We start from the raw sequence: 25,214 nt of genomic DNA on the forward strand, positions 1-25,214 counted from the left end.
GCCATTTACCTTCCTAATTGCTTGCTGCACTTGCATACCAACTTTCTGTGTTTCCTGGAAATGTATCACAGTTCCTTCATCGTCACTGGGTCAAAATCCTGGAACTCCCTCCCTAACAGCACTGTGGGAGTACCTTCACCACACGGACTGCAGCGGTTCAAGCAGGCGGCTCACCACCACCTTCTCAAGGGCAAATAGGGATGGGCAAGTGATGCCCACATTCCAGGAACAGAAAAAAAAATTATTGCCCACTCACTTAACCTATCTATATCTCTTTGCAGGCTCTTTCTGTCCTCCTCACAGCTTACTTTCCCACCTAGCTTTGTATCATCAGCAAACTTGGATACATTGCACTCAGTCGCTTCATCTAAGTCATTAATATAGATTGTAAATAGCTGAGGCCCAAGCACTGATCCTTGCGGCACCTCTTCAAAAAGTGCCATAGGACCTTTTACATCAACCTGAACAGGTAAGTAGGCCCTTGGTTTTTAATGTCTCATCTGAAAGATGACATCTCCAACAATGCAGCACTTGCTCAATACTGCACTGAGATGTCAGCCTAGAGTTCTCTAGAGACGGGTGATATTACAGAGCAAGGCCGAGCGGTGGCTTTGAATATGGGTAAGAGAGGTACTGACATTGTTTTCTTTATCCTACAGCCATACCACAATATGCTTAAACAGCCTGACAATATTGATGATGTTCCTTGTCAACCAGCAAGCGGTGTATTTAATGGTTGCAAAAAGTTAACTTCCTTATTTCAAGGCGACCTGTCCAAGATGGTCATTCTCCAGCAGACATGTGAATCTGAATGTCAAGCAGTACTTGAATTTAACCATGCGTTTCTTAAACTCTAGTTATTCTACACTAGTCTGAGGTGGTAGCTGTTGGGAGTGAAGTGCAGCTGGCCTGAGCTACACTGTGCGCTGCAGTAGAGCTCCACACATGTGCTTACATACATGCAAAAAGCTTCACTCTCCCAGCTACTACGTTTAATGTTAGGAGAATGTGGGCTGAGCATCCACTTATGCATAACATTAAAAAGACTCAATACTCTGTTTATAAAGTCCCATGTGGCTCGCTACCATCCACTGAACCACATGAGCATTTTGTAAACCTGGTTTCACACTGTTCGATACAGCTTACTGGAGAGAAACCTAAACCACTTGGCTTTACTGTGCTTCAAAGTCATTTTGGGACCGGACTCCTGAGTCACATTCATGCACACCTGAAGCTGCTGCCTTTCCACGTCAAATTGGCAGTATAACCGAGAGAGCATCCTAATTATCTGGCATCATGACTGGCAAAGTGTTCCATCAGATCGGTTTGCTTTGCAACATACATATTTTTAGAAAAGATACTTCAGGCACAATGTTGGCACTTGAGAACCTACATCCTCAGTAAATAAACGCGTTGATATTCCTGCACCATGATCAAAAATATTACAGGAATAAAATTTAACCCCCCCCCCCCCCATTTTTGCTTGTCTAAACGTTTCACTTGTGCCAATAATGGTTAGAATGTATTATAGGTTCCGTGGCGTTTTATAGCAAACCTCGCACACATTAAATAATTAATAATAAATCCTAAAATCAGCGATACAGTTAATGTCTCAAAAGTGGGAATAACTATCAGAACCTTTGGTAATCCAATTGGACACTGCAGAATTAAGGGCAATTATTCACACCCTTTTTATTGTTTAAATCACAAATAGTAAAAAAATAAAGAATGGAATCTTAATTTATCTTTTAAGATGGCAGTTGCTTCTCCAGCAAAAGGGGACGATTCCAAAAGAACGCTGCGAGCGAGGATGCCATGGATTTGAGGGCGATTACACTCAATGTCCGCACCGCCCAGGCCCGCGGGCGCCGCCTGATTGACAACCAACACTCAAGGCAGGCGTTCCAGCCCAGCTCTTCTGTGATTGGCTAATCCGCACAAGGGTAAAAGTCCAGTTGAAAAATAGCATTCTCAACTGTGAAGGCTGGAACCCAACCTTGAAGGTCTCAGCACATCAATGTTAAAACAGACTCGTTGTGAATATACATATATATTTTTTTTCCTGGACCATCTTAGTTTGGATCTTTTATTCTGAATGAAAATCTTCGTGAAAGAGCCCAGTTGCAGCAACTATTTAGAATAAGACAAAATGTAAAGGACTTAAACCAGCTTAACCCACAGTGGTCCTTGAATGTTGCCGCTTTCCGGAAACACTGAGGTGTGTACGTGCGGTTCACATACAACGATTTAACCAGGCAGAGAATGCTCCTTATTTGAAAAAGTCAATTATTGAATAGCCAAACCCTATGCCTGGACAGGAGAGTTTCTGTAAAGTACATTAATTAGCTGTTATAGCAGCAACATTGGATTTGCTGAGAACACTAACAATCCGAGGTTACGTTTGACAGTTTTCAGTGAGATATTGCGATCTAACATGGGCGAGAGCGGTGGAAGTTCAGTGCAGGTCCGTGGGCGATGATTGTGAGAAAGGTTCGCCTGCAAAGTCCGTTTTTGATGCCGTCAGTTCTTTCTAAAAAAAAAGGTTATTTATCATAGAATCATAAAAATTTACGGCACAAAAGGAGGCCATTCGACCCAACGTGTCTGTGTCTGAAAGCTTTTTTTTTCCGGGGAGGTTAACACAAACCATGGCAGCGCTCCTGCAGAGTGACTGAGTTCGTGTTCTTTTCATGGTCTGACGAGTTCGCCGTCCCACCTGTACTTTCCTGCTAAAGTTGTTTATATTCAGCTATCTGCACTGAGCTCTGTCAGATTTACAAATATTGCTGTAAAACTGAAGAGAGCCAGAGTCATATAAAGCTGCGAATCTGTAATCATTCTCATCGTTTATAATTTTGTAGCCGACGTGGGGAGGGGGATAATCCAATAGTTTAATCACATGAAGTGTTGGAGGTAAATGAAGATCATGATACATAATAATTCTGATTTCTTTTCAAGCGCTGTATAATTGTTATATCTGACCTAAGTACCTGGACGTTGTTGAACTGGACAAATCACAAGCTATGTTTCTGATTACAGATACTCCCCACACGTTCGAGGTTTGATGATTTACCTGGACAAATCACTTTTTTACAGAGTTAATCATTAAGCTCTTTACTGTGACCCACAGTCCACGGACACGTTGCAATTTTCTTCTCCACAGACAGCTTTTGTTTTGGGGAAACTGGCTGGCTGTAGAAGGAAGGGATTTTTCTTATTTCCAGTGCTGTGGAGCCCATCTCAGCTTCCTGCTGCCCAAGTTCTAGAAAGGAGATTGGAAAGGCAGTCCAACATGGCGCCGGCTGCAGAATTCAACATTTTACTTTTGCTCCTTCTGCAATTGATCCCAAGACACATGGGTTCAAAAATATCTGACCTGAAAAAGTGTGGCGATCCTGAATGTGAAAGTAAGTGACTTTCTAGCAAACAGTCGATGAAGGTTCACTAGGTTGATTCCTGAGTTGAAGGGGTTGTCAGGAGGAAAGGTTGGGCCTATACTCTTTGGAGTTTAGAAGAATGAGAGGTGCTATTGAAACATATACGATACTGAGGGGGTTTGACAGGGTAAACGCTGAGAGGATGTTTCCCCTCGTGGGGGAATCTAGAACTAGCGGGCTTAATTTTAGGATAAGGGGTCTGTTACATCGTTATATTATCACATCGTTAAATGGAACTACTTGTTACATTGTTATATGGAACTACTTTGGTTAGTGCATTTATACTGCTATGTGGCACACTGTGTCAGGCAGTGCACAGTGCAAGGTCGGACATCTTGTATCACTCCGCACCATGCGGCAGCAACATCATGAAAGCACTGAGTAAAAGCTGTAAGCTAAAATGAGTTAAAAGTGTCTGTATTACATAGTAATAAGAACACAAGGGGACACAACATGGTGGCAGCGGTATAAGTCAGTACAACTTGTGCCATATGAACTATGAATAAGACGAAAAGTGAATATATGAGCTGATCGTGAGTGCCGGTGTCTGCGTGATTGAGCGTGAATCGTACGGGCAACTAAGATGGTGGCTGCCGTGGCACTGACTGCGCAAATGCAACCCCTCATGAACTGGGAAGCCGACGATATAGTAGAGGCATTCCGCAAGTTCAAACAGAAATGTGACCTTGCATTCAAAAGCTTCCTGAAGGGTATTGCCAACGAGGAAAAGGTTAGTTACATTCTGTTGTGGGCAGGAGAAAAAGGTCTAGATTTGTATAATAGCTGGAGCTTGACTAAAGAGGAAAAGGAAAACCCTGCAACAATCTTTAAGAAATTCAGCAACCATCTAGAGCCTAAATCCAATCACCGTATACACAGATACAAATTCCAGAGTCTAAGACAGGAACTCGGTGAAACAGTTGACAATTTCTTAACAAGGCTGAGAAATGAAGCCAGCAAGTGTGCATTTAAGGAAATGGAGGAAAGGCTTGTGGACCAGCTGATATGGGGGTCAGCGCATGCAGAGGTACAAAAAGCCCTGATAGGGAAAGAAAAGCTCGAAATAACAGAGGCTATAGATACTGCGAGAGCTCATGAAGCCATGAAGCAGCAAATGAGCGCTGATTTCTCAAATGGCTGACATGCGGACGGCTTCTGAGATGGACAACAGAGTGGATACAGTGAGAGAAAAGTACAACACACAAAGATATGCACATGACAACGGGAGAAACGTGCAGAAACTGGAAGACCGCACGATTATACAGACAGGAGGAAATGTCCAGCATATGGAACAAGCTGCAATGCATGTGGCAAACTAAACCACTGGGAAAAGAGGTGTAGAATGAAGAAAGAAGGAACATACATCAAAAACAAAGGCAGACAGCAGAACCAGAGAAAGAAACACAATATCCATGTCATGGATGAGCAGGATGATGATGATGATTATGGTCATGACAATACACTAAACATCGAAACCATAAAGGTACAGCTTCACGAGCTGTCCAGAGCGGAAAATACTCCGAGGAGAGAATTGCACACCATCATCCAAATTGAAAAGAGGATCAAAGGTCAGCCCACAACCACCAACTTAAAGTTGAAGCTGGACACAGGGGCTCAGAGCAACATTCTCCCATTGAGACTGTACCAGCAGATCTTTCCCAAAAACTTGAGAGAAGATGGCTACCCGAAAAGTGGTTGTTTAAAGGCAAGTAATGTCACGCTGACAGCATACAGGGGGAGTGAGATTAAACAACTCGGAATAACCTTTGTCAAAGGGACACATAAAAGAAAGAACATCAACTGCATGTTCTATGCCACCGACACTGAGGGGCCAGCGATCCTGGGATTAAACAGCTGTGAGAAGTTGAGATTGATCTCAGTGAATCACGAGCTGACAAAAACATCACTGAAGATAGACAGCAACACCCCGCTGGAAAATCGGCCACAAATCAAGAGTAAAAAAGACTTGATAGACATGTATCCGGAATGTTTCGATGATACAGTGGGATGTTTTGGAGATTTCCAATACCACATCACCATCGATCCAGAGGTAAAGCCCGTTATCCATGCTCCACGAAAAGTACCCATCGAGCTGAAGACAAAGCTTGAAAGAGAGCTAAAGGAGATGGAAGAAAAGGGAGTGATCGTAAAGGTCACTGAACCCACAGACTGGGTAAACTCAATTGTGGTACGAGAAAAGCCAAACGGGCGTCTCAGAATATGTTTGGACCCCAAAGATCTAAACCAGGCGATAAAGAGGGACCACTATCCTACCCCAACGCTAGAGGAGATTGCGCCATCACTGGCAGGAGCCAAGGTTTTCTCAAAACTAGATGCCAGAAATGGATATTGGAACGTGAATTTGGATGAGGAATCAACAACACTGACAACATTCAACACACCATTTGGGCATTACAAATTCCTGCGGCTACCATTCGGATTAAAGGTCAGTCAAGATATCTTTCAACAGAAAGTAGACGAGACATATAGAGGCTGTGGAGGAGCTATAGGAATAGCTGATGATATTCAGATCTATGGAGCAGATGAAAGAGACCATGATATACACCTACATGAGGCCATGGAGCGTACCAGGAAGGCTGGCATCAAGTTAAATGCCGATAAGTGTATAGTTGAAGTCAAGGAATGCCAATTCTTCGGTATGATTTACACACCAGAGGGAGTCAAGCCAAATCCTGAGAAGATTGCGGCGATTGCTCAAATGAAACCACCCAAAGATAAGAAAAAGCTGAGGAGTTACCTCGGCTTGATCCAATACATGAGTTCTTTCATCCCAAACATGTCAGAACATACAACAAATCTCAGAGAGCTAATGAAAGAAGACGCCGAATACCAGTGGTCTGAATCACACGAAAGGAATTTCAAACAGCTTAAAGAACTGTTGTGCAAAGAAACAAGTCTGTCATATTATGACAGAAGAAAACCAGTCACTCTGCAAGTAGACGCTTCTACCAGAGGACTAGGGGCAGCTCTTGTGCAGGAAGGAAAGCCAACAGCTTTCGCATCAAAGGCCTTGACGTCAGCCGAGACGAGATACGCCAACATAGAAAGAGAACTATTAGCAGTAGTGTATGGATGCGAGAAATTCCATACATACCTGTATGGAAGGCAGTTTACAATAGAGAGTAACCATCATCCACTAGAACAGATCTATAAGAAGAATCTGTGCAAAGCACCTGCAAGACTGCAAAGACTACTTCTAAGGCTCCAAAGCTATGACTTCACGCTTAAATATAAGCCAGGAAAGGAAATGGTGCTAGCAGATGCGTTGTCTCGATTGTCACCATATGAGAAACACGAGGTGGAGGGTCTAACAGTAAAAATCCACCACCTAGTGAGTGTTACCCCTACAAAGCTCAGTCAAATCAGAGATGAGACTAGCAAAGATGAGGAATTGCAACTACTCACACAACAAGTGATACAGGGGTGGCCGGAGAGAATCCAGCAGGTACAGGTGACAATTCGTCAATACTGGATGATTAGAGATGATATTGCAGTAGAAGACGGTATTCTCCTTGCTGGATCGAGGATCATCGTGCCAAAGACGATGCAGACAGCACTTCTCCATCTAATACATGAAGGCCATATGGGAATGGAGAAATGCAAGCTGAGAGCCAGATCAGCTGTATACTGGATAGGCATGTACAAAAATATCGAACAGATGGTTTCTGCATGTGGTATATGCCAGAAATGCACAACAGAAAGAGGAGATGATACCTAGTGAAATACCGTCAAGACCATGGCACACTGTTGGGGCAGATCTCTTCATGTGCAATCAAGAATGGTATCTCATAATGGCAGATTACTATTCCAAGTTTCCTTTTGTAAGAAGGATGAAAGATCTGAGAGCCACAACTACCACCAGAATTGTAAAGAGCTTGTTTGCTGAACAAGGAATCCTGGAAAAGGTAATCTGTGACAATGGAACCCAGTTCACATCGAGTGAATTCAGAGCTCTGGCAGAAAAGTATGGGTTCAAAATAGTAACCTCATCCCCACATTTCCCAAGGGGACACGGGTTCATCGAAAGACAGATCTAGACTGTCAAGAGAACTCTCATCAAAAGTAGTGAGATGGGGGAAGACCAAGACCTTGCCCTCCTATCACTCAGATCAACACCACTGAAAGCAGACATGAAATCACCTGCGGAATTGCTGAATGGGAGGAAGTTTAAGACTACCCTACCAGCAAAAATACATCCTCCCCAGGACCAGGAGGATTTCAGACAGAAGCTGGCAGAAGCACAAGTCGTAGGGAGCAAATATTATGACAAACATGCAAAGATGCTACCAGAATTGCTGAATGGGCAATCAGTGCATGTGCAAGACCCAGTGTTGAAAACCTGGAATCCAGCCAAGGTCATTGGAAAAGCTGATACTCCAAGATCCTACTTCGTAGAGACCGAACCTGGTAACCAATACAGACGGAACAGACTCCACATCAGACCTTCACCTGAACTGGGTAGGCAGCAGACAACATCAGCAACATTGACAACACCAGCTACTACAAGCGGTACAATGCCAGAAACAAGCCCCCCAAATCAAACAACCACGAGCATGCACATTCCAACTCCAAGTGCGACAGCAACAACAACAACAAGAGCAGAACACACCAAAACACCACAGAGAGGAGTGGTCACCACCAAATCCACAAGATGGAGGGACAACATCCAACCACCTGAGCGATATCGCGAATAAGAAAAGAAAACTCACGATTCTTTGTATTTGATAATAATAGTTTAGATATAATATTTTTTTTAATTAAATTAAATTTCATGTTTTAGTGTTTTGAGAAAGGGATGTTACATCGTTATATTATCACATCGTTAAATGGAACTACTTGTTACATTGTTATATGGAACTACTTTGGTTAGTGCATTTATACTGCTATGTGGCACACTGTGTCAGGCAGTGCACAGTGCAAGGTCGGACATCTTGTATCACTCCGCACCATGCGCAGCAACATCATGAAAGCACTGAGTAAAAGCTGTAAACTAAAATGAGTTAAAAGTGTCTGTATTACATAGTAATAAGAACACAAGGGGACACAACAGGGTCGCCCATTTAAGACGGAGATGAAGAGGAATTTCTTCTCTCAGAGGGTCCTGAATCTTTGGAATTCTCTACCCCAGAGAGCTGTGGAGGCTGAGTCAGTGAATATATTCAAGGCAGAGATAGACATATTTGAGCTACAGGGGAGTCGAGGGTTTATGGGGAACAGGCAGGAGAGTGGAGTTGAGGCCAAGATCAGATCAGCCATGATCTTATTGAATGGCGGAGCAGGCTCGAGGGGCCAAATGGCCTACTCCTGCTCCTATTTCTTATGTTTTTAATCACTGATTAAAGAGTACACCTAGTTTCCAAGATTGATAGTGTTTCAAAAGACCACTTGACCAATTTTAGCACATCCAGCAGGAAAGACCATACATTTCCCCTCCATATTAAACGTTTTTAATGATTCCAGGGCTTTTGCCTCCAGTACCCGACCTGGAATTCCATTCCATGTGTTGATCGCTCTTTATGTGAAGAATAACTCCTTGATATCAGTCTTAAATTTGCCTTTTACTGATTTGAACCTATGTCCCCTTAATCCTATCCTCATGGTTTAGTTTGAAGTAGCGCTACCGTTTCCTATACTGCTTGCTGTTTATATATCTCCTATATGATTACTTCGTTGGCGTCTCCATTTAAGGTCCAAAAGTTTAAGATTCTCAAGTACATCCTTATAACTCAATCCCCTGAAGTTAGGGATCAGCCTCGTGTATCTTCTCTGAGTCATGCCCAGTGCTTGAATGTCTGCCTTGTATCTTGATGACCAAAACTAAATACAGTACTAAGGGGATGAATTTCCTTGGAGCTTCTCACAGTGGGGATGAATTTCCTTGGAGCTTCTCTCAATGGGGATGAATTTCCTTGGAGCTTCTCTCAATGGGGATGAATTTCCTTGGAGCTTCTCTCAATGGGGATGAATTTCCTTGGAGCTTCTCTCAATGGGGATGAATTTCCTTGGAGCTCCTCTCAATGGGGGTGAATTTCCTTCGTGCTTCTCTCAATGGGGATGAATTTCCTTGGAGCTTCTCTCAATGGGGGTGAATTTCCTTGGAGCTTCTCTCAATGGGGATGAATTTCCTTGGAGCTTCTCTCAATGGGGATGAATTTCCTTGGAGCTTCTCTCAATGGGGATGAATTTCCTTGGAGCTTCTCTCAATGGGGGTGAATTTCCTTGGAGCTTCTCTCAATGGGGATGAATTTCCTTGGAGCTTCTCTCAATGGGGATGAATTTCCTTGGAGCTTCTCTCAATGGGGGTGAATTTCCTTCGTGCTTCTCTCAATGGGGATGAATTTCCTTGGAGCTTCTCTCAATGGGGTGAATTTCCTTGGAGCTTCTCTCAATGGGGATGAATTTCCTTGGAGCTTCTCTCAATGGGGATGAATTTCCTTGGAGCTTCTCTCAATGGGGATGAATTTCCTTGGAGCTTCTCTCAATGGGGGTGAATTTCCTTGGAGCTTCTCTCAATGGGGGTGAATTTCCTTGGAGCTTCTCTCAATGGGGATGAATTTCCTTGGAGCTTCTCTCAATGGGGGTGAATTTCCTTCGTGCTTCTCTCGCTGCGCTGCTGAAACCCTGCTTGCACGTGTAAATGGAGTTTCCACTGAAGTTACAGCAGCGGAGAGCGAGAAGCCCCAAGGAAATGTTCTATCAGTGTGTGGCCTGACTAGAGTACTCTAGTTTGAGCTTGACTTCCTCCGACTCATCTTCTACCATTTTAGCTTTAGAGTCCAATTTGGTTTGTTGATTGCTGCTGTGCAGTGATTAAACATGTTAATCTTTGTGTTTACCCAATCCCCAAGCTTTCTTTCAATTTAACCTTGGCTGTTGTGGCACTATTTATGGAGTATTTATTATGTCACTCATTTTTTTCTTTCTATGTGCAGTACTTTACACCCATATTCCTCTGTGAAACACCTTGGGATTTTTTTTATTGTGAAGGTTCTATATAAATGTAAGTTGTTGTAATCAAATTAATCGACTATTCTTCCACCCACTTATATATTTTGTCTAAATTACTTTGTATTTCCCAAGCTGCCTCTACAGATTCAACTATCCCTTCCAGTTTGGTACTGATGAGACATATTGACAATTTTGCGTATTAATTTTACTGTAAGGATTCTTTGGGTTAAGATAGGTTCTCTTTAGTGAATTGTGATGATACCAGGACAAATTTCCTTAAATAACAATTTGTATAGTACAAAATTAACAATTCAAACAATGTGTACCTTTAGATAATACTATATGAACAAACTTTATGATCTATTGGGGAATTATTTTGTCTGTTGTTTTACCTAGTTTTTTAAATACTTTTTGATCCAATCTGCTCTTGGTGTTTATACAGGATACCTGAGTAGAGTAAAAGCTACAATGGATTACACAGGTCCCGACTGTAGATTCCTTACTTTCAAGTCCGGAGACTCCATATTCGTTTATTTTAAGTTGGCTGGGAAAAGAGATGATTTATGGGCTGGAAGTGTAAGTAGTGTATTCTGTGATGTATTATTTTGCTTCAAAGTATATTCTCATGTTCTATTTTTGTAGGTTAACAATCTTGTACATTTGTTTCATTAGGTTTCCACATCCTCAAGTCACTTTCCTTATTGATCTACTGATAGATATATGCAGTGTATGGAATGTCCTCACCCCTTTCTATCTCGGTAACCGCTGCCAGACTTACAGCAACAACATCTTGCATTTAATGTGGTAAAACCTCCCAAGGCACTTCACAGGAGCATAATCAGACAACAACTGAGACTGAAACAAAGAAGAAAATATTAGGATGGGTGACTAAAAGGTTTGGTCAAAGAGGGAGATTTTAAGGAGCAGCTTAAAGGAGGGAGAGGTGGAGAGGCAGAGAGGTTTAAGGAGGGAATTCCACGGCTGAAGGCATGGAATTCAAGTCCGGAGACTCCATATTCGTTTATTTTAAGTTGGCGAAGGGAGCTGGGGATGCACAAGAGGCCAGAGTTGGAGCAAAGCAGAGTTCATAGGGCTCGAGAAGGTTACAAAGATAGGGAGGAGTGAGTTTATGTACAGGAAACTTTGTTATATCTGGCACCGACGGGACCGAGCTGTTGCCGATCTATCAAAACTGCCAGACATACAAAGTTAATGTTGAAGCATACGGAGGTTTTCATCTCCGTATCTGACAACAAACACTGTTGCTTAGCAACAGCTTGTAAACAGTCGGCCTGTACCTTGAAAGCGTCTCTGTAGCTTAGCAACAGCTTCAGAGAGACTTTCCAGAGCCTGACTGTTGAAAACAAAGCCACGAGAAGAAAAAAAAACTAACAAAACGGCTCCTGATTTCTGCCGGTAGATTGAGGTTTCCAGACATACAACCTCCAGATAAACCAAAGTTTCCTGTAATGATTTGATCACAAGGATGATCATTTTAAAAATCGAGGCATTGGTGGCCCAGGAGCCAATGTAGGTCAGCGAGCACAGGAATAATGGGTGAACAGGACTTGGTGCGAGTAAGGATATGGGCAGCAGCAGAGTTTTGGATGAGCTCAAGTTTATGGAGGGTGGAAGATGGGAGGCCGGCCAGGAGAGTGTTAAAATAGTCAATTCTGGAGGTAACCAAAGGATGGCCTAATAAGGAAGAATGCATTGCAAGATCTGGTTCTGGAGAATGAGGTGGGTCAGGTGGATCAAGTGTCAGTAGGGGAACACTTAGGGAACAGTGGTCATAGTATCATAAGGTTTAGATTAGCTCTGGAAAAAGACAAGGAGCAATCTAGAGTTAAAATACTTAATTGGAGGTGGGCCAATTTCAGTGGATTGAGAACGGACCTGGCCTGGGTAAATTGGAATCAAAGATTGGCAGGCAAAACTGTAATCGAACAATGGGCTGCCTTTAAAGAGGAGATGGTTCGGGTACATTCCCACGAGGGGGAAAGGTAGGGCAACCAAAGCAAGAGCTCCCTGGATGACGAAAGAGATAGAGAGTAAGATGAAGCAGAGTAAAGGGGCTTATGACAGATGTCAGATTGAAAATACAAGTGAGACCAGGCTGAATATAGAAAGTTCAGAGGGGAAGTGAAAAAGGAAATGAGAGGCAAAGAGAGAGTATGAGAATAGACTGGCAGCTGACGTAGAAGGGAATCCAAAAGTCTTCTATAGGCATATAAATAGTAAACGAGTAGTAAGAGGAGGGGTGGGGCTGATTAGGGACCAAAAAGGAGACCTACGCATGGAGGCAGAGGGCATGGCTCAGGTACTAAATGAGTACTTTGCATCTGTCTTTACCAAGGAAGAAGATGCTGCCAAAGTCGTAGTGAAAGAGAAGGTAGTTGAGATACTGGATGGGCTAAAAATCGATAAAAAGGAGGTACTAGAAAGGCTGGCTGTACTCAAAGTAGATAAGTCACCAGAACCGGATAAGATGCATCCTAAGCATGCAGGTGCAGTAGGCGGTTAAGAAGGCAAATGGTATGTTGGCCTTCGTAGCGAGAGGGTTTGAGTACAAGAACAAGAATGTCTTGCTGCAGTTGTACAGGGCCTTGGTGAGACCACACCTTGAGTATTGTGTGCAGTTTTGGTCGCCTTATCTGAGGAAGGATGTTCTTGCCATGGAGGGAGTGCAGCGAAGATTCACCAGACTGATACCTGGGATGGCAGGAATGACATATGAGGAGAGATTGGGTCGATTGGGCTTATACTCGCTGGAGTTTAGAAGAATGAGAGGGGATCTCATTGAAACTTATAAAATTCTAAAAGGACTAGACAGACTGGATGCAGGAAGGATGTTCCCGATGGCCGGGGAGTCCAGAACCAGGGGTCACAGTCTAAGGATAAGGGGTAAGCCATTTAGAACAGAGATGAGGAGGAAGTTCTTCACCCAGAGAGTGGTGAACCTGTGGAATTCTCTACCACACAAGGCAGTGGAGGCCAATTCATTAAATATATTCAAGAAGGAGTTGGATATATTTCTTAAGGCTAAAGGGATCAAGGGATATGGGGAGAAGGCAGGGACAGGGTACTGAATTTGGATGATCAGCCATGATCTCATTGAATGGCAGAGCAGGCTCGAGGGGCCGAATGGCCTACTCCTGCTCCTATCTTCTATGTATCTATCTATGTATCTATGTAGGATGCTGAGGGAGGTAAGGGTAGAAATTGCAGAGGAACTGGCCATAATCTTCCATTCCTCCTTGGATATGGGGGTGGTGCCAGAGGACTGGAGAATTGCAAATGTTACACTCTTGTTCAAAAAGGGGTGTAAGGATAAACCCAGCAACTACAGGCCAGTCAGCTTAACCTCAGTGGTGGAGAAGCTTTTAGAAATGCTAACCTGGGACAAAATTAACAGTCACTTGGACAAGTATGGATTAATTAAGGGAAGCCAGCACGGATTTGTTAAAGGCAAATCGTGTTTAACTAACTTGATTGAATTTTTGATGAGGTAACAGAGAGGGTTGATGAAGGCAATGTGGATGATGTGGTGTACATGGACTTACAAAAGGCATTTGGTAAAGTGCCACATAATAGGCTTGCCAGCAAATTTGAAGCCCATGAAATAAAAGGGACAGTGGCAACATGGATATGACATTGGCTAAGTGACAGGAAACAGAGAGTAGTAGTGAACGGTTGTTCTTTAGACTGGAGGAAGGTATACAGTGGTGTTCCCCAGGGGTCGGTATTAGGACCACTGTTTCTCTTGATATATTAATGACTTGTACTTGGGTGTACAGGACATTATTTCACAATTTGCGGATGACACAAAACTTGGAAGTATAGTGAACAGTGAGGAGGATAGGGATAGACTGCAAGAGGACATAGACAGGCTGGTGGAATGGGTGGCCACGTGGCAGATGAAATTTAACGCAGAAAAGTGCGAAGTGATACATTTTGGTAGGAAGAATGAGGAGAGGCAATATAAACTAAAGGGTACAATTCTAAAGAGGGTGCAGAAACAGAGAGACCTGGGGGTATATGTGCACAAATCGTTGAAGGTGGCAGGGCAGGTTGAGAAAGTGGTTAAAAAAGCATACAGGATCCTGGGCTTCATAAATAGAGGCATAAGAGTACAAAAGCAAAGAAGTTATGATGAACCTTTACAAAACACTGCTTCAGCCACAGCTGGAGTATTGTGTCCAATTCTGGGCACTACACTTTAGGAAGGATGTGAAGGCTTTAGAAAGAGTGCGGAAAAGATTTACAAGAATGGTTCCAGGGATGAGGGACGTCAGTTATGTGGTTAGACTGGAGAAGCTGCAGTTGTTCTCCTTGGAGCAGAGAAGATTGAGAGGAGATTTGATTGAGGTGTTCAAAATCATGAGGGATCTAGACAGGATAGATAGAGAGAAATTGTTCCCATTGGCGGAAGGGTCGAGAACCAGAGGACACAGATTTAAGGTTATTGGCAGAAGCTCCAAAGATGACATGAGGAAAAACTTTTTTACACATGGTTATGATCTGGAATGCACTGCCTGAAAGGGTGGTGGAGGCAGATTCAATAGTGGCTTTCAAAGGGGAATTGGATAAGTACCTGAAAGAAAAAAAATTGCAGGGCTATGGGGAAAGGGTGGGGGAGTGGGACTAGCTGAATTGCTCTTCCAGGGAGCCAGCATAAGCTTGACAAGCTGAATGGCCTCCTACTGTGCTGTAACGATTCTATGATTCTATGGATGTGGTTTCAGGAGCAGATAAGCTGAGGCAGGGGTGGAAATGGGCGATGTTACATAGGAAGCAGTAGGCGGTCTACAACCCCCATTCCTCTGACTCTGGCCTCTTGTGCATTTCCTTCCCTTCCTTGACGGCTGTTCCTTCAGACACCTATCCCCACGCTCTGGAATGCCTCCCTAAAAGCCCTCTACGTCTGCAGCTCCCTCTTCTTCTTTAAGAGTCTCCTTAAAACTCACCTCTTTGGCAGAGTATTTGGTCACCACTCCTAATAGCTCCTTCTTTGGCTCAGTGTCTTTTTTCTGACTACATTCCCTGAGACATTTTCTAAATCACTCCCTCACCTCCACCTTTGATGCCCTTGTCCCCAGTGAAACTCTTACTTTCTCCAACCCCAGTCGTTCCCCTTGGTACAGCTCCCTTCTTCATTCCCTTAAGCCCATAGAGTGCAGATTTGAACATTTATAGACCACAACTGGTTTAGCCCTTAATCACCAGATCTGGCTGGACCACATCAAGCACTATCGGACTCTGCTTTCCTCTGCCAAAACTGTTTACTGCGGCTTCTTGGCTCCACTACTAACCGTTTCCTTAAAGCCCTCTCCCATGCTCCCTCAACCCTTGCCTTTTCTCATCCTCATGTTAAAATCCCTCCCTGGCATTCCTATTTCTGTAACCTCCTCCAGCCCTCCGAGAACACTGCAATACCCCAACTCTGGCCTCTTGTGCATCACTTACATCTTTCAACCCACCGTTGGCGGCCGTGCCTTCAGCCAGCTAGGGCATGAGCCCATGAGCTCTGAAATTCCCTCCCTAAACCTCACCACCTCTCCTTAATACCTACCTGTTTGACCAAGCTTTTAGTCACCTGTCCTAATAACTCCTCTTGCTCGGGGTCAATTACTGTTTGATTACGCTCCTCTGAAGCACTTTAGAATGTTTCAATTCAATAAAGGCCCTATATAAAGGCAAGTTGTTGTTATTAAACAACATTATCCCTAACAGAATTCCCTGTTACCATTGCTTGCCTATTCAATGTATCACTTGGGACCTACATAATTCCCAAGTTCTGTGAATTTTAATACATAGGTCAGATTAAAAAAAACATTGTACTGCTTTGTTTATGCTATGCTTTCAATAGTTAGAAATGAGTTGCTGAGCAGTAACTGAGTGCATCCTGAGTTTGGTAAGTATGAGCCTAAACTACAGTACATCTCACACAATAGATGTATGACCATCTCTACTGTATAATTGTTTTAGTCATTAATAGAGTACCCACATAAAATGCTGCTTTTCCAACATGCAGACTTTTGACACTCTTTCAAAAGCTCCTAAGTTAACTTGTAATGACTTTATTCTATTTCAGATAGGAAAACAATTTGGTTTTTTTCGAAAAGATGCAGTTAAAGTTGAAGACGTCTTTCTATCAACTGAAATAGAACTGCCAACAAAGGTAACCTGTGAATTGATGTTCTTAAATTAACTTTATGTTTGATGTATTCAATGTTCCCATAACAATAATTTGTTAAGAAGATTTTAAAATAGCCAATTTGTAGATCTACCCAAATAACTCTTAATAGTGGTGAAATATGGTTTAGTGTGGAGCAGAAATATTTGTGAGTTATTACTCCTGGAAAAGTAACCTTGATTGTCCATTATTTTGTCTCTTTTGGTTTTGCATTCTAAAATAATATGCATATCTGAGCATTTAACCCTGAAACTGATGGCAGGACAGAGAAGGAGCAGGCTCTCTGTGCGAACTCATTTACATTTTATCAAGCATACACTGAAACAAACACTACTATCACAGCAATAAATCTATTCCATATCAAGACTACATATTTTTTACTGTAATAGTAACTCCACAATACAAACATAAATACATAAACACATTTTAATGATCTTTCCTATTTTATTTCAGCTTTCATTTTTGCTTTTTTATAATCTAATCTATATAATTTTATTCAGAATATCCCTTCTCAAAATAAATTCCTCAAATTAGAAATTCTTAAACTTCCAGTTTCAACAAATTATTTCTATCCCTTACATTTATCTTGGATGTAGTTATTCCACTGTCAATCCATACCTCTAGATTAAAACAATCCCCATACAAAAAGTACAGAATAGCAAAATGTTACCTATAGATCCTAACTCAGAAGTGTAAACTAAAGACTGTAAATGTTTATTTCAGGAAAATGATTTCTTTTGCCTTGATGGAGGTGATCATTACATCGAAAGTGAAGAAAGTAGTTCAGTTAGTGATGAATATGGAGAAAATTCATTTTCAAAGCCAGAAGAAATAAAAGCCACTTTAGGACATGAATCTAAGCCTAACAAATACAACCAGGATTACAAAGGTAATTCTGCCCAAGACGAACCTGTGGACAATTTAATTAATCTTTATAAAGAGCAGTTTCAAAGAACACGTCATGCTGCAGATGATACTGAGTTAGAGATGAATTCTGGTAAAGAACAACTTCATAAAAGTCTAGCAACTGATGAGAATGTGCAAATAAATGAGTTTGTTTCACCAGCTGATCATCCGAATCAATTAAGTGAAGAAAGTGTCTCCAAACATACAGATAACAATGAATCCAACTTAGCCACAGGTCCTGAATCTGTGTATAGTGAATATATTGGTACAAAGGATGAACATGCAGGGCAGGGAATCAGTGAAGACACTACTATTGCATCTGAAAGTAATGAAGAATCTAAATTTGTGCAAGAGGAATCTAGTTGGATTGGATCTAGAATTAGCGGGTGGTTTGGTTTGGAAAGTTATAAGGATACAAAGGTTGTGGAACCTTCTGACCAGTCTATACAGCTAAACTCCTTTAAAAGTCGAAAAATTGCATTAAACTATGATGAGGACGCTGCAATGTCTGAAGTGATTGAAGAAAGAAATAATGATGTGTATTATAAGGATAAAGAAAACCTTGGCTCTGAAAAGTCAGGCTGGATTGGGGGTTTGTCAAAATTGTTAAGCTTCAACAGTGATTCACCAGAAGATGTTTTATCCACCAATGATGATGAAGTTAAGCATGAAAATGTAAAGTCAGATTCTGTTAATGACTCAACAGACCCAAGTAAACCTATGATAACTAAGCTGGAAAACAAAATGTCTGCCCATTCAGTTCCAGATGAAGTGAGGCTAAAATCTAGTAGATCAGAAAAAACATCAAAAAACACTGACAACGATAAACAACATTTAATTGATAATGATCGGTCATGGTTTGATTTAAGTGACAAATTATGGTTTGGTCAAATCAATAAAGCTGAGAATTCAGGCATATCAGAAGAAACACAAAACATTGGGGAAGATAATACAATGGATAATGATGAGTCAAAAACATGGTGGTTTTACTCTAATACAGTAAGTGATACATTCAGATTTAGTGAAAACAGTGGAGATCAGACTTCCAGGACATCAGAAGAAACACAAAACATTGATGAAGATAACAAAGATTATACAAGAGACACAGATGGATCAAAATCACAATGGTATCACTTTGGTTTAAGTGAGACATTAGGCTTTGGTCACAGCAATGAAGATCAGGCTTCTTCCTTGCCAGAAGAAACTAAAGAAAACATTGATGAAGATAACAAAGAAAATACACTGGATAATGATGGGTCAAAATCACAATGGTATCACTTTGGTTTAAGTGAGACATTAGGCTTTGGTCAAAGCAATGAAGATCAGGCTTCTTCCTTGCCAGAAGAAACTAAAGAAAACATTGATGAAGATAACAAAGAAAATACACTGGATAATGATGGGTCAAAATCACAATGGTATCACTTTGGTTTAAGTGATACATTAATGTTTGGTCAAACCAATGAAGATCATCTGGCTTCTGACCCAGTCGAAGAAACAAAGAAAAGTATCATTAAAGATAATAAAGAAAACACAATAAATAGCAAGTCTGGAGATAGTTCTCCCATACCCTTAATGAATCAGGTTAAAAGTGAAGGAGATGCATTAATTGTTGATTCATTTATAAATGAAGATACAATTCAGTCAGTAGAACTGAGTCTCTGTACAACAGAGAATGATATTAACTGCCAGTCTGAAAGCTTGCAGCAGTCTGAGATGGAATATAGGGAAATGAAAAGTGAAAATGCACAGTCAGTATTTTCTATAAATGGTTTAAAAAACAGTTTCAGTTTTGAAGGCATAACATCAAAGTTACAAGGTGTTCAGGAATTAAAAGTCCAAAATTTACAGGAGCAAAATTTAATGCCAGGTTCAAAATTCATAGGTCATAATAAACCTTTGACTCAGGAAAATCTCCATGAAGAACAAAATTTGCAAGAACATTTAAAATTTACTTCAGAAATTAAGCAACCTATTTCAGATTACAGGAAGTCCATGACACATGAAAATATACATACTGAAGAAAAATTGCATGGTGAACAGGAAGTTTTGCACAACCAGGATCTAATCTCATCAGTGGAACAATTTAGTAGTCTGAGTAAAGGTAAACCTTTAGTACAAGAAAGTTTGTATGAGGAAGAACAACATTTAACATTGGATTCTGAATTGACACCTGCTAAAGATCCAAGTTCAGAAACGACACTTCCTACAGTAGCAGATACTGCAGAACTTTCAGCATGTGACAAATTACAAGTTGAAGAAGAAACTTTACAACATAATTTAGTATCCAGATTGGAAGCTGAACAGCTTATTTCAAATGCTACTGATTCTACGCCAGTGAATATGTTACAGAATAAAGAAAAGTTTTCACAAGAACAACTAGTAATAAAATCAGACTTACAACAAATTACTATTACAGATAATCAACTTCTGCCAGAGGAAAAATTGCACCACGAGCAACAAATCTTACAACAGCAACATGTTATATCAACCATGGAATTTGAACAGCTTGACATTTCAGATAACGATAAGCTTTTATCCCAGACACAAACTTATAATGAACTGCAAACTTCTGAACTTGATGAACTTACTACCTCTGGTCAAGTTATCCTTTCTTCACAGAATGAATTGTGGAACGAAGAAGCCATTACACAAGGACAACATTTAATATCAGCAAAGCAGCAAATTTCGGACAATCTTTTGTCAAAGAAGGATAAAGAACAAGTTTTAGAGGAAATGTATCTAGCAAGTTTGGATGATAAATGGGTCACAGTTACAAATACCAATGATCCTTCATTACAGAAACAACTGCATGATGAAACCCAGAGAGTACAATCCCTACAGCCTGCTTCAGATCATACTAGTGCTCTATCACAGGAAAAACTTTACAGTGCCAGAAACACCTTGCAACGACAAGCCCTAGCATTAGATTCTGAATCCAATCAGCTTACTTCAGGTCATAGGGAAGCTCAGTTATGGGAATGCTTGCATGGAGAAGCACATGTTTTCAAAGAATGTCTGCCCTTAAAATCAGAATCGAATCAGGCTGCTCCAGATGCTGATAAATCTTTTTCACTGAAAAAACATGGTGAACAAGACTTGCAAGAACAACAAGCAACTTCTACTTCAGATTCTAACTGGCTTGCCATCTCAGATCATAGTAAACATGCTTTGTCTGAAAAATTGCATGTTAATGAAGAAATTCTCCAGGCAAATGTTTTGACACCTCTACAGTTTGAGCAACTTACTGCTTCAGATAACGACAAACTACTGTCAAAGGAAAAATTGAATGACAAAGACTGTGTCTTACAGAAACAATGTATAACATCAGATTTAACATCAAAACTGCTTACTATAACAGATGACGCTGAATCCTTACTGCAGGACAATCTGCAAGACAAAGAACAAACTTTACCAGATCCTTTATCAAGTTTACAATCTGACGAGCTCACTGTTTCATATGATGGCAAAACCTTGACTCGAGAAAACTCTTTCTATCAACAAAAAAGCTTAGAAGATAAAGGGGTAACGTTAGAATCAGAAAAACAATCTGTTGTTTTAGATGCCATGGAGAATTTGGCACAGAAAGAAACAATTGGAGTCAGTATCACCACCATAAATACTGAAAAAAGAAATAAGATACATAGGTCTATGGAACCTGAATCTCTCGTAGAACTTGTGAATTCACTGCTTTCTGAGAATATGAATCTTCCTGGAGTGCACTTTGGTGGAGATGAAGACACTGATACTAAAATCAAACCACAGCAGGTTGTCGAAGAAACAACAAGAGATAAAATGAATGACAATTATAGAGAGACTAATAACATAATAAGTGAAAAAGCAACACAATCATCCATTGATCCTGTTTCCACAAACTTATGGAAAGATAAAGCACAGAGTAATTCTGAAAAGCTGATAGTCACCTCCACTCTTAAAAACAAAGACACAAGCAAGTTAAGTACAGAAGTTAAGGCTAGTTCAGGTGCTACCACAGAAAATATAGATCAAGCTACTTCTACAAGTACAGAAAATAAACCTGAAACAAGAGATGTTGCTGATAAAGAAACACCAACATCAAGAGATATTGAATCCAATGACCACCAAACTGGCAGTTTCTCATTCTGGGAAATAGGGTCCCCTTTAGATGAAGTGAAAAACAAGTTTGAGAAGTTCAGAATAAAAGATACATCATTTGACAGTACAAACTTTTATAGTAATCTTAAATTCTTGAGAAAGCACATGAGTATTGCACAACTGCAGTATTTGGAAATATGCTTTGAAAAAGCCAATCTCTTGTGGCTGGAAGAAACTCTTGAACATCTAGAGAATGCAAATAGTAGTAATGATTTGAATGACATTCTCCAAAAAGTAACCACTTTCGAAGAGAGTTTCTGGCAAAACAAAGACTTCCGATGTGACAAGAATGATGCAGACATTGAATATGGAATGATTGAAAGGCAACATAGTGAAGACAGAGAGATGTTTCAAAAGCTACAAGATATTCTAACTGCTATCAAAATGAAATGCACTTCAAATGTCTCTAGTTCAAGCAATATCAAAGGTATTGGGCGTTGACTTAATGGGAGTAATACATGTTCTAACATACATGTGCGTGTTTTTTTAAAGAAGAACAAGAACACCCACTATTTTGTTTTGATTTATATTTTGGTGAATCCCACTTGTGTGATGTTAGCACTGTGAAATGGAACACTTTCCCAAAGTGTCAGCATCAATTCCAGGTCAGGTATAGCACAGCCACTTGCAGCACTCCAACAATGTGCCTTAATCCCAGTATCAGAAGTCCACCCCTACTACAACAGTGATTTTTTTTTAAATTTTTCAAATCAGGCATTATTGCAGCTTCTCTGAGTAATTCACTTGCTAATTCACTGCAGTAGATCAACAACTAACATGAGCTAGGTTGCACACCAGTGTCACTAGTTCAAGCACCATACCTATCAAAGGTACTGGCTTTGGATTTAATGTGATTTATTTTCACTTATGGTCCCACAGATACCACTGACCATTCTTCATGTGTGAGCCCAAACTATGAGTGAAGGCAGGCTAGTTGATCATGGAGGTGATTACAGCTAAGTCTAATCCTGTTCTCACACATCAACCACATATGTGCTGTTTCCAGCATAAGCAGTGATCAAGAACAGGAAACCTGCAAAACTTGTCTCCACCCTACCACAGAGACTTGAAGAAAGTGCCTTCACTGCCAGCTCAGCAAGGATCAGCTAACTCAGCACAGACTAGCCATTGGATCTGGGACTTTCATCTGTTTGGCTCAGTAATGCAGGCAGTGCACTTCTCTACTGAGCTGCGGGGGAAGCTAATGACTTAACATGATCCAAGCCTGTCTGAAAATATTTGGTATTTAAATTATTCAGGAAATTCAAATTTAAATAACACTGTAAATTCAATAGAAGGTGCTGGTCTGGCATGGTGGTATAGTGCACTGGAGCAGTGCCATGCAGTGGTGAGACACAGGTCTGATTCCAAACTTGGATGAGTATCCAATGTCGGCCATGTTTCTGTAGAGAGGTCAAATGGAGGACAATTGCTTCCCCATTGGGATGGAGGGAAAGTCAGAAATGGCATTGCCAGGGCCATTCTGATGCCAGGTTTGGTGTGGCATTCATTGGTGGAAATCTAGAAGTAGATTGCTCTGGACCAAGAGATGGCTTAGAGACACCAAATGGGAGAAACTTCACAGAAAGTAGAGGATATGTAGTCTTTGGAAGAAAATAGAATTGTTCTACTGGCATAAACATTAAGTCTCTGTGAATCAACATAACAGTAGAGTTTTAAGGGTAGATTTTATGGTTTCATGCTCCTATGTGCACAGAATGCATATCAGGAGTTCAGCTGCAGTGGTTGATGGACCCTGCAGAATTTTCATTTGTTACTGCCGGCTTTACAGAAAGAAAGAAAAAAGAAAGACTTGCATTTATATAGTGCCTTTCACGACCATCGGAAGCTTTACAGTCAATGAAGTCCTTTTGAAGTGGAGTCACTGTTGTAATGTGGGACACGCGGCAGCCAATCTGCGCAACAAAGCTCAGACTATACAGAATATAAAGGGTAGGTTTTAAGTATTCGTGCTCCAAGTGGCACCAAACTTTATTCACCAGCATTACTTACTGGGAATTCAGGCGTGAGGGCAGCAAGCCCGACTGGTGTTTCCGTCCATTAAATGTTTAATGGAAAATCCTGCAGGGTCCGCTGACTTCTGTGTCCTAATTCCCAATACGCAGTCCTGCTGCACAAGGCTCCGTGCCAAGAGCACAAATTTGTAAAATCTACACTTAATATCAGCCATGATCTAATTGAATGGCAGAACAGGCTGAATGGCCTACTCCTGTTTCTATGTACCTGTATGGTTACATATTATATTCTGTATAATCTGAACTTTCTATAAAGTCTGTGGCAACAAATGAAACTGCACAAAAGAAAAGAAAAACGTAAAACGAGAAAATATATAGTAAGTCTTTCAACATCTCAAAAGAGACAAGTCAGGTTAAATGTTTCAGGTTGACAAGCTGGCTGATTTTAAATTCATAATGCAAAAAAAGCACTGATATTTTGATTCATGGATACCCTACAAATTTTGGTATTGATGTTACAGTGAATCTATTAGAATTATGTATTTTCTTTGCTGTTCACCTCAAAAATTTCTGCCCAAAGACAATGTTTATTTCTAATTCATCACATCAATATCAGAATGTGTTATGCACTACAGGACTAACTGTGTTAATACTTTCTCTGCTGAATTTTTGCCATCAATTTTCAGGTCCTCAAAATCACTGCAGATAATTGGAGACAACAAACATTTCAATTCTTTATTTTGCAGATGCTTTCAGTTCAGGGGACGCTTTAGAGGCTGGTCTTCTTGATAAGAACGGTCAAATGAGCAAAGATGTGCAGGAGCAGAAGGGGACCAAAGACATTATTTCGGAAGTAACAGAGAGACAAATGCTGGAAACGTTTACCTTAAACCAGTCAGATAAAATACCTGATTCAGAGAAAGCAACTGTTAAAGCTGTGACAGAAAGTAAATTCAGAAATCAATTACAAAAGGAGCCACATGATATAAAGAGCGAGAAAACTAGTTACAAGACAGAAGAGAAAGTGATATCCTTCTCGGCATTAAATAAAGATTTTGATGAGGTTAGCAAACCATCAGTTACTGTCGATTCAAGAGTCGGAGATGCAACTGAAAATAATAATGGTAAGTATAAAGATGAAACCTGTTGGTGTGCATGGTTTTAAATAAAGTAAAGACAGTTTGAGTTTTTTTGCTTTATTTTTTTAAATTTTGTTCTTAACAGATTATGAGACAAGTGTAACGAAAATAGCTGTCCACAAACTAGGCACTAGCTTTGACCTTGATTTACAAACTATCAGGATACTAGTTGGTCATTTCATCAAAAATGTAAGTAACACTTTATATTGTAAAGTAGAAAAAGTTACAGCAACTCTTTCAATGCCTCTATTGCACATCATTTGTCACATGAACATATTTTCATTTCCTGAATGTTACTTTATAACATTTATAAATTTTTCTTCTTTCTGCTTTCCTTCTGATATTCTCTCCATGCACCTCCTTCCCTATCTATTGTGAATTATACCCGAGTATAGTTCCATGGGTGTCAGTGACTCAGTAACTCAAGTGGCCACTTATCGCGTCTGAGTCTTGACATTGT

The 25,214-nt window shown here is 40.7% G+C and overlaps 1 protein-coding gene across 9 annotated transcripts in view; it reads left to right on the plus strand.

Moving 5' to 3' along the window:
* The first annotated feature begins 3,175 nt into the window (after positions 1-3,175).
* Positions 3,176-25,214, plus strand: part of mia2 (MIA SH3 domain ER export factor 2) — a 71,785-nt gene continuing 49,746 nt past the window's right edge. For 2 of the 9 annotated variants that reach the window (XR_015080270.1, XR_015080269.1), the window contains exons 1-3: positions 17,520-22,066; positions 24,362-24,739; positions 24,840-24,943. Coding sequence is in view for 7 of the 9 variants with exons in the window: in XM_086003322.1 (XP_085859448.1) it covers positions 3,293-3,407; positions 10,849-10,982; positions 16,501-16,587; positions 17,326-18,279; positions 18,415-22,066; positions 24,362-24,739; positions 24,840-24,943 (5,424 nt within the window). In the remaining 2 variants the exon portion in view is untranslated. Of the gene's footprint in view, positions 3,408-10,848; positions 10,983-16,500; positions 16,588-17,325; positions 22,067-24,361; positions 24,740-24,839; positions 24,944-25,214 lie in introns of those variants that run through there. The other 7 variants (XM_086003323.1, XM_086003322.1, XM_086003321.1 and 4 more) reach the window with 7 other exon arrangements.

The sequence above is a fragment of the Somniosus microcephalus genome, chromosome 12 (assembly GCF_052327205.1).
Source record: "Somniosus microcephalus isolate GS21.2 chromosome 12, FLI_Smic_1.0, whole genome shotgun sequence".
NCBI lineage: Eukaryota > Metazoa > Chordata > Chondrichthyes > Squaliformes > Somniosidae > Somniosus > Somniosus microcephalus.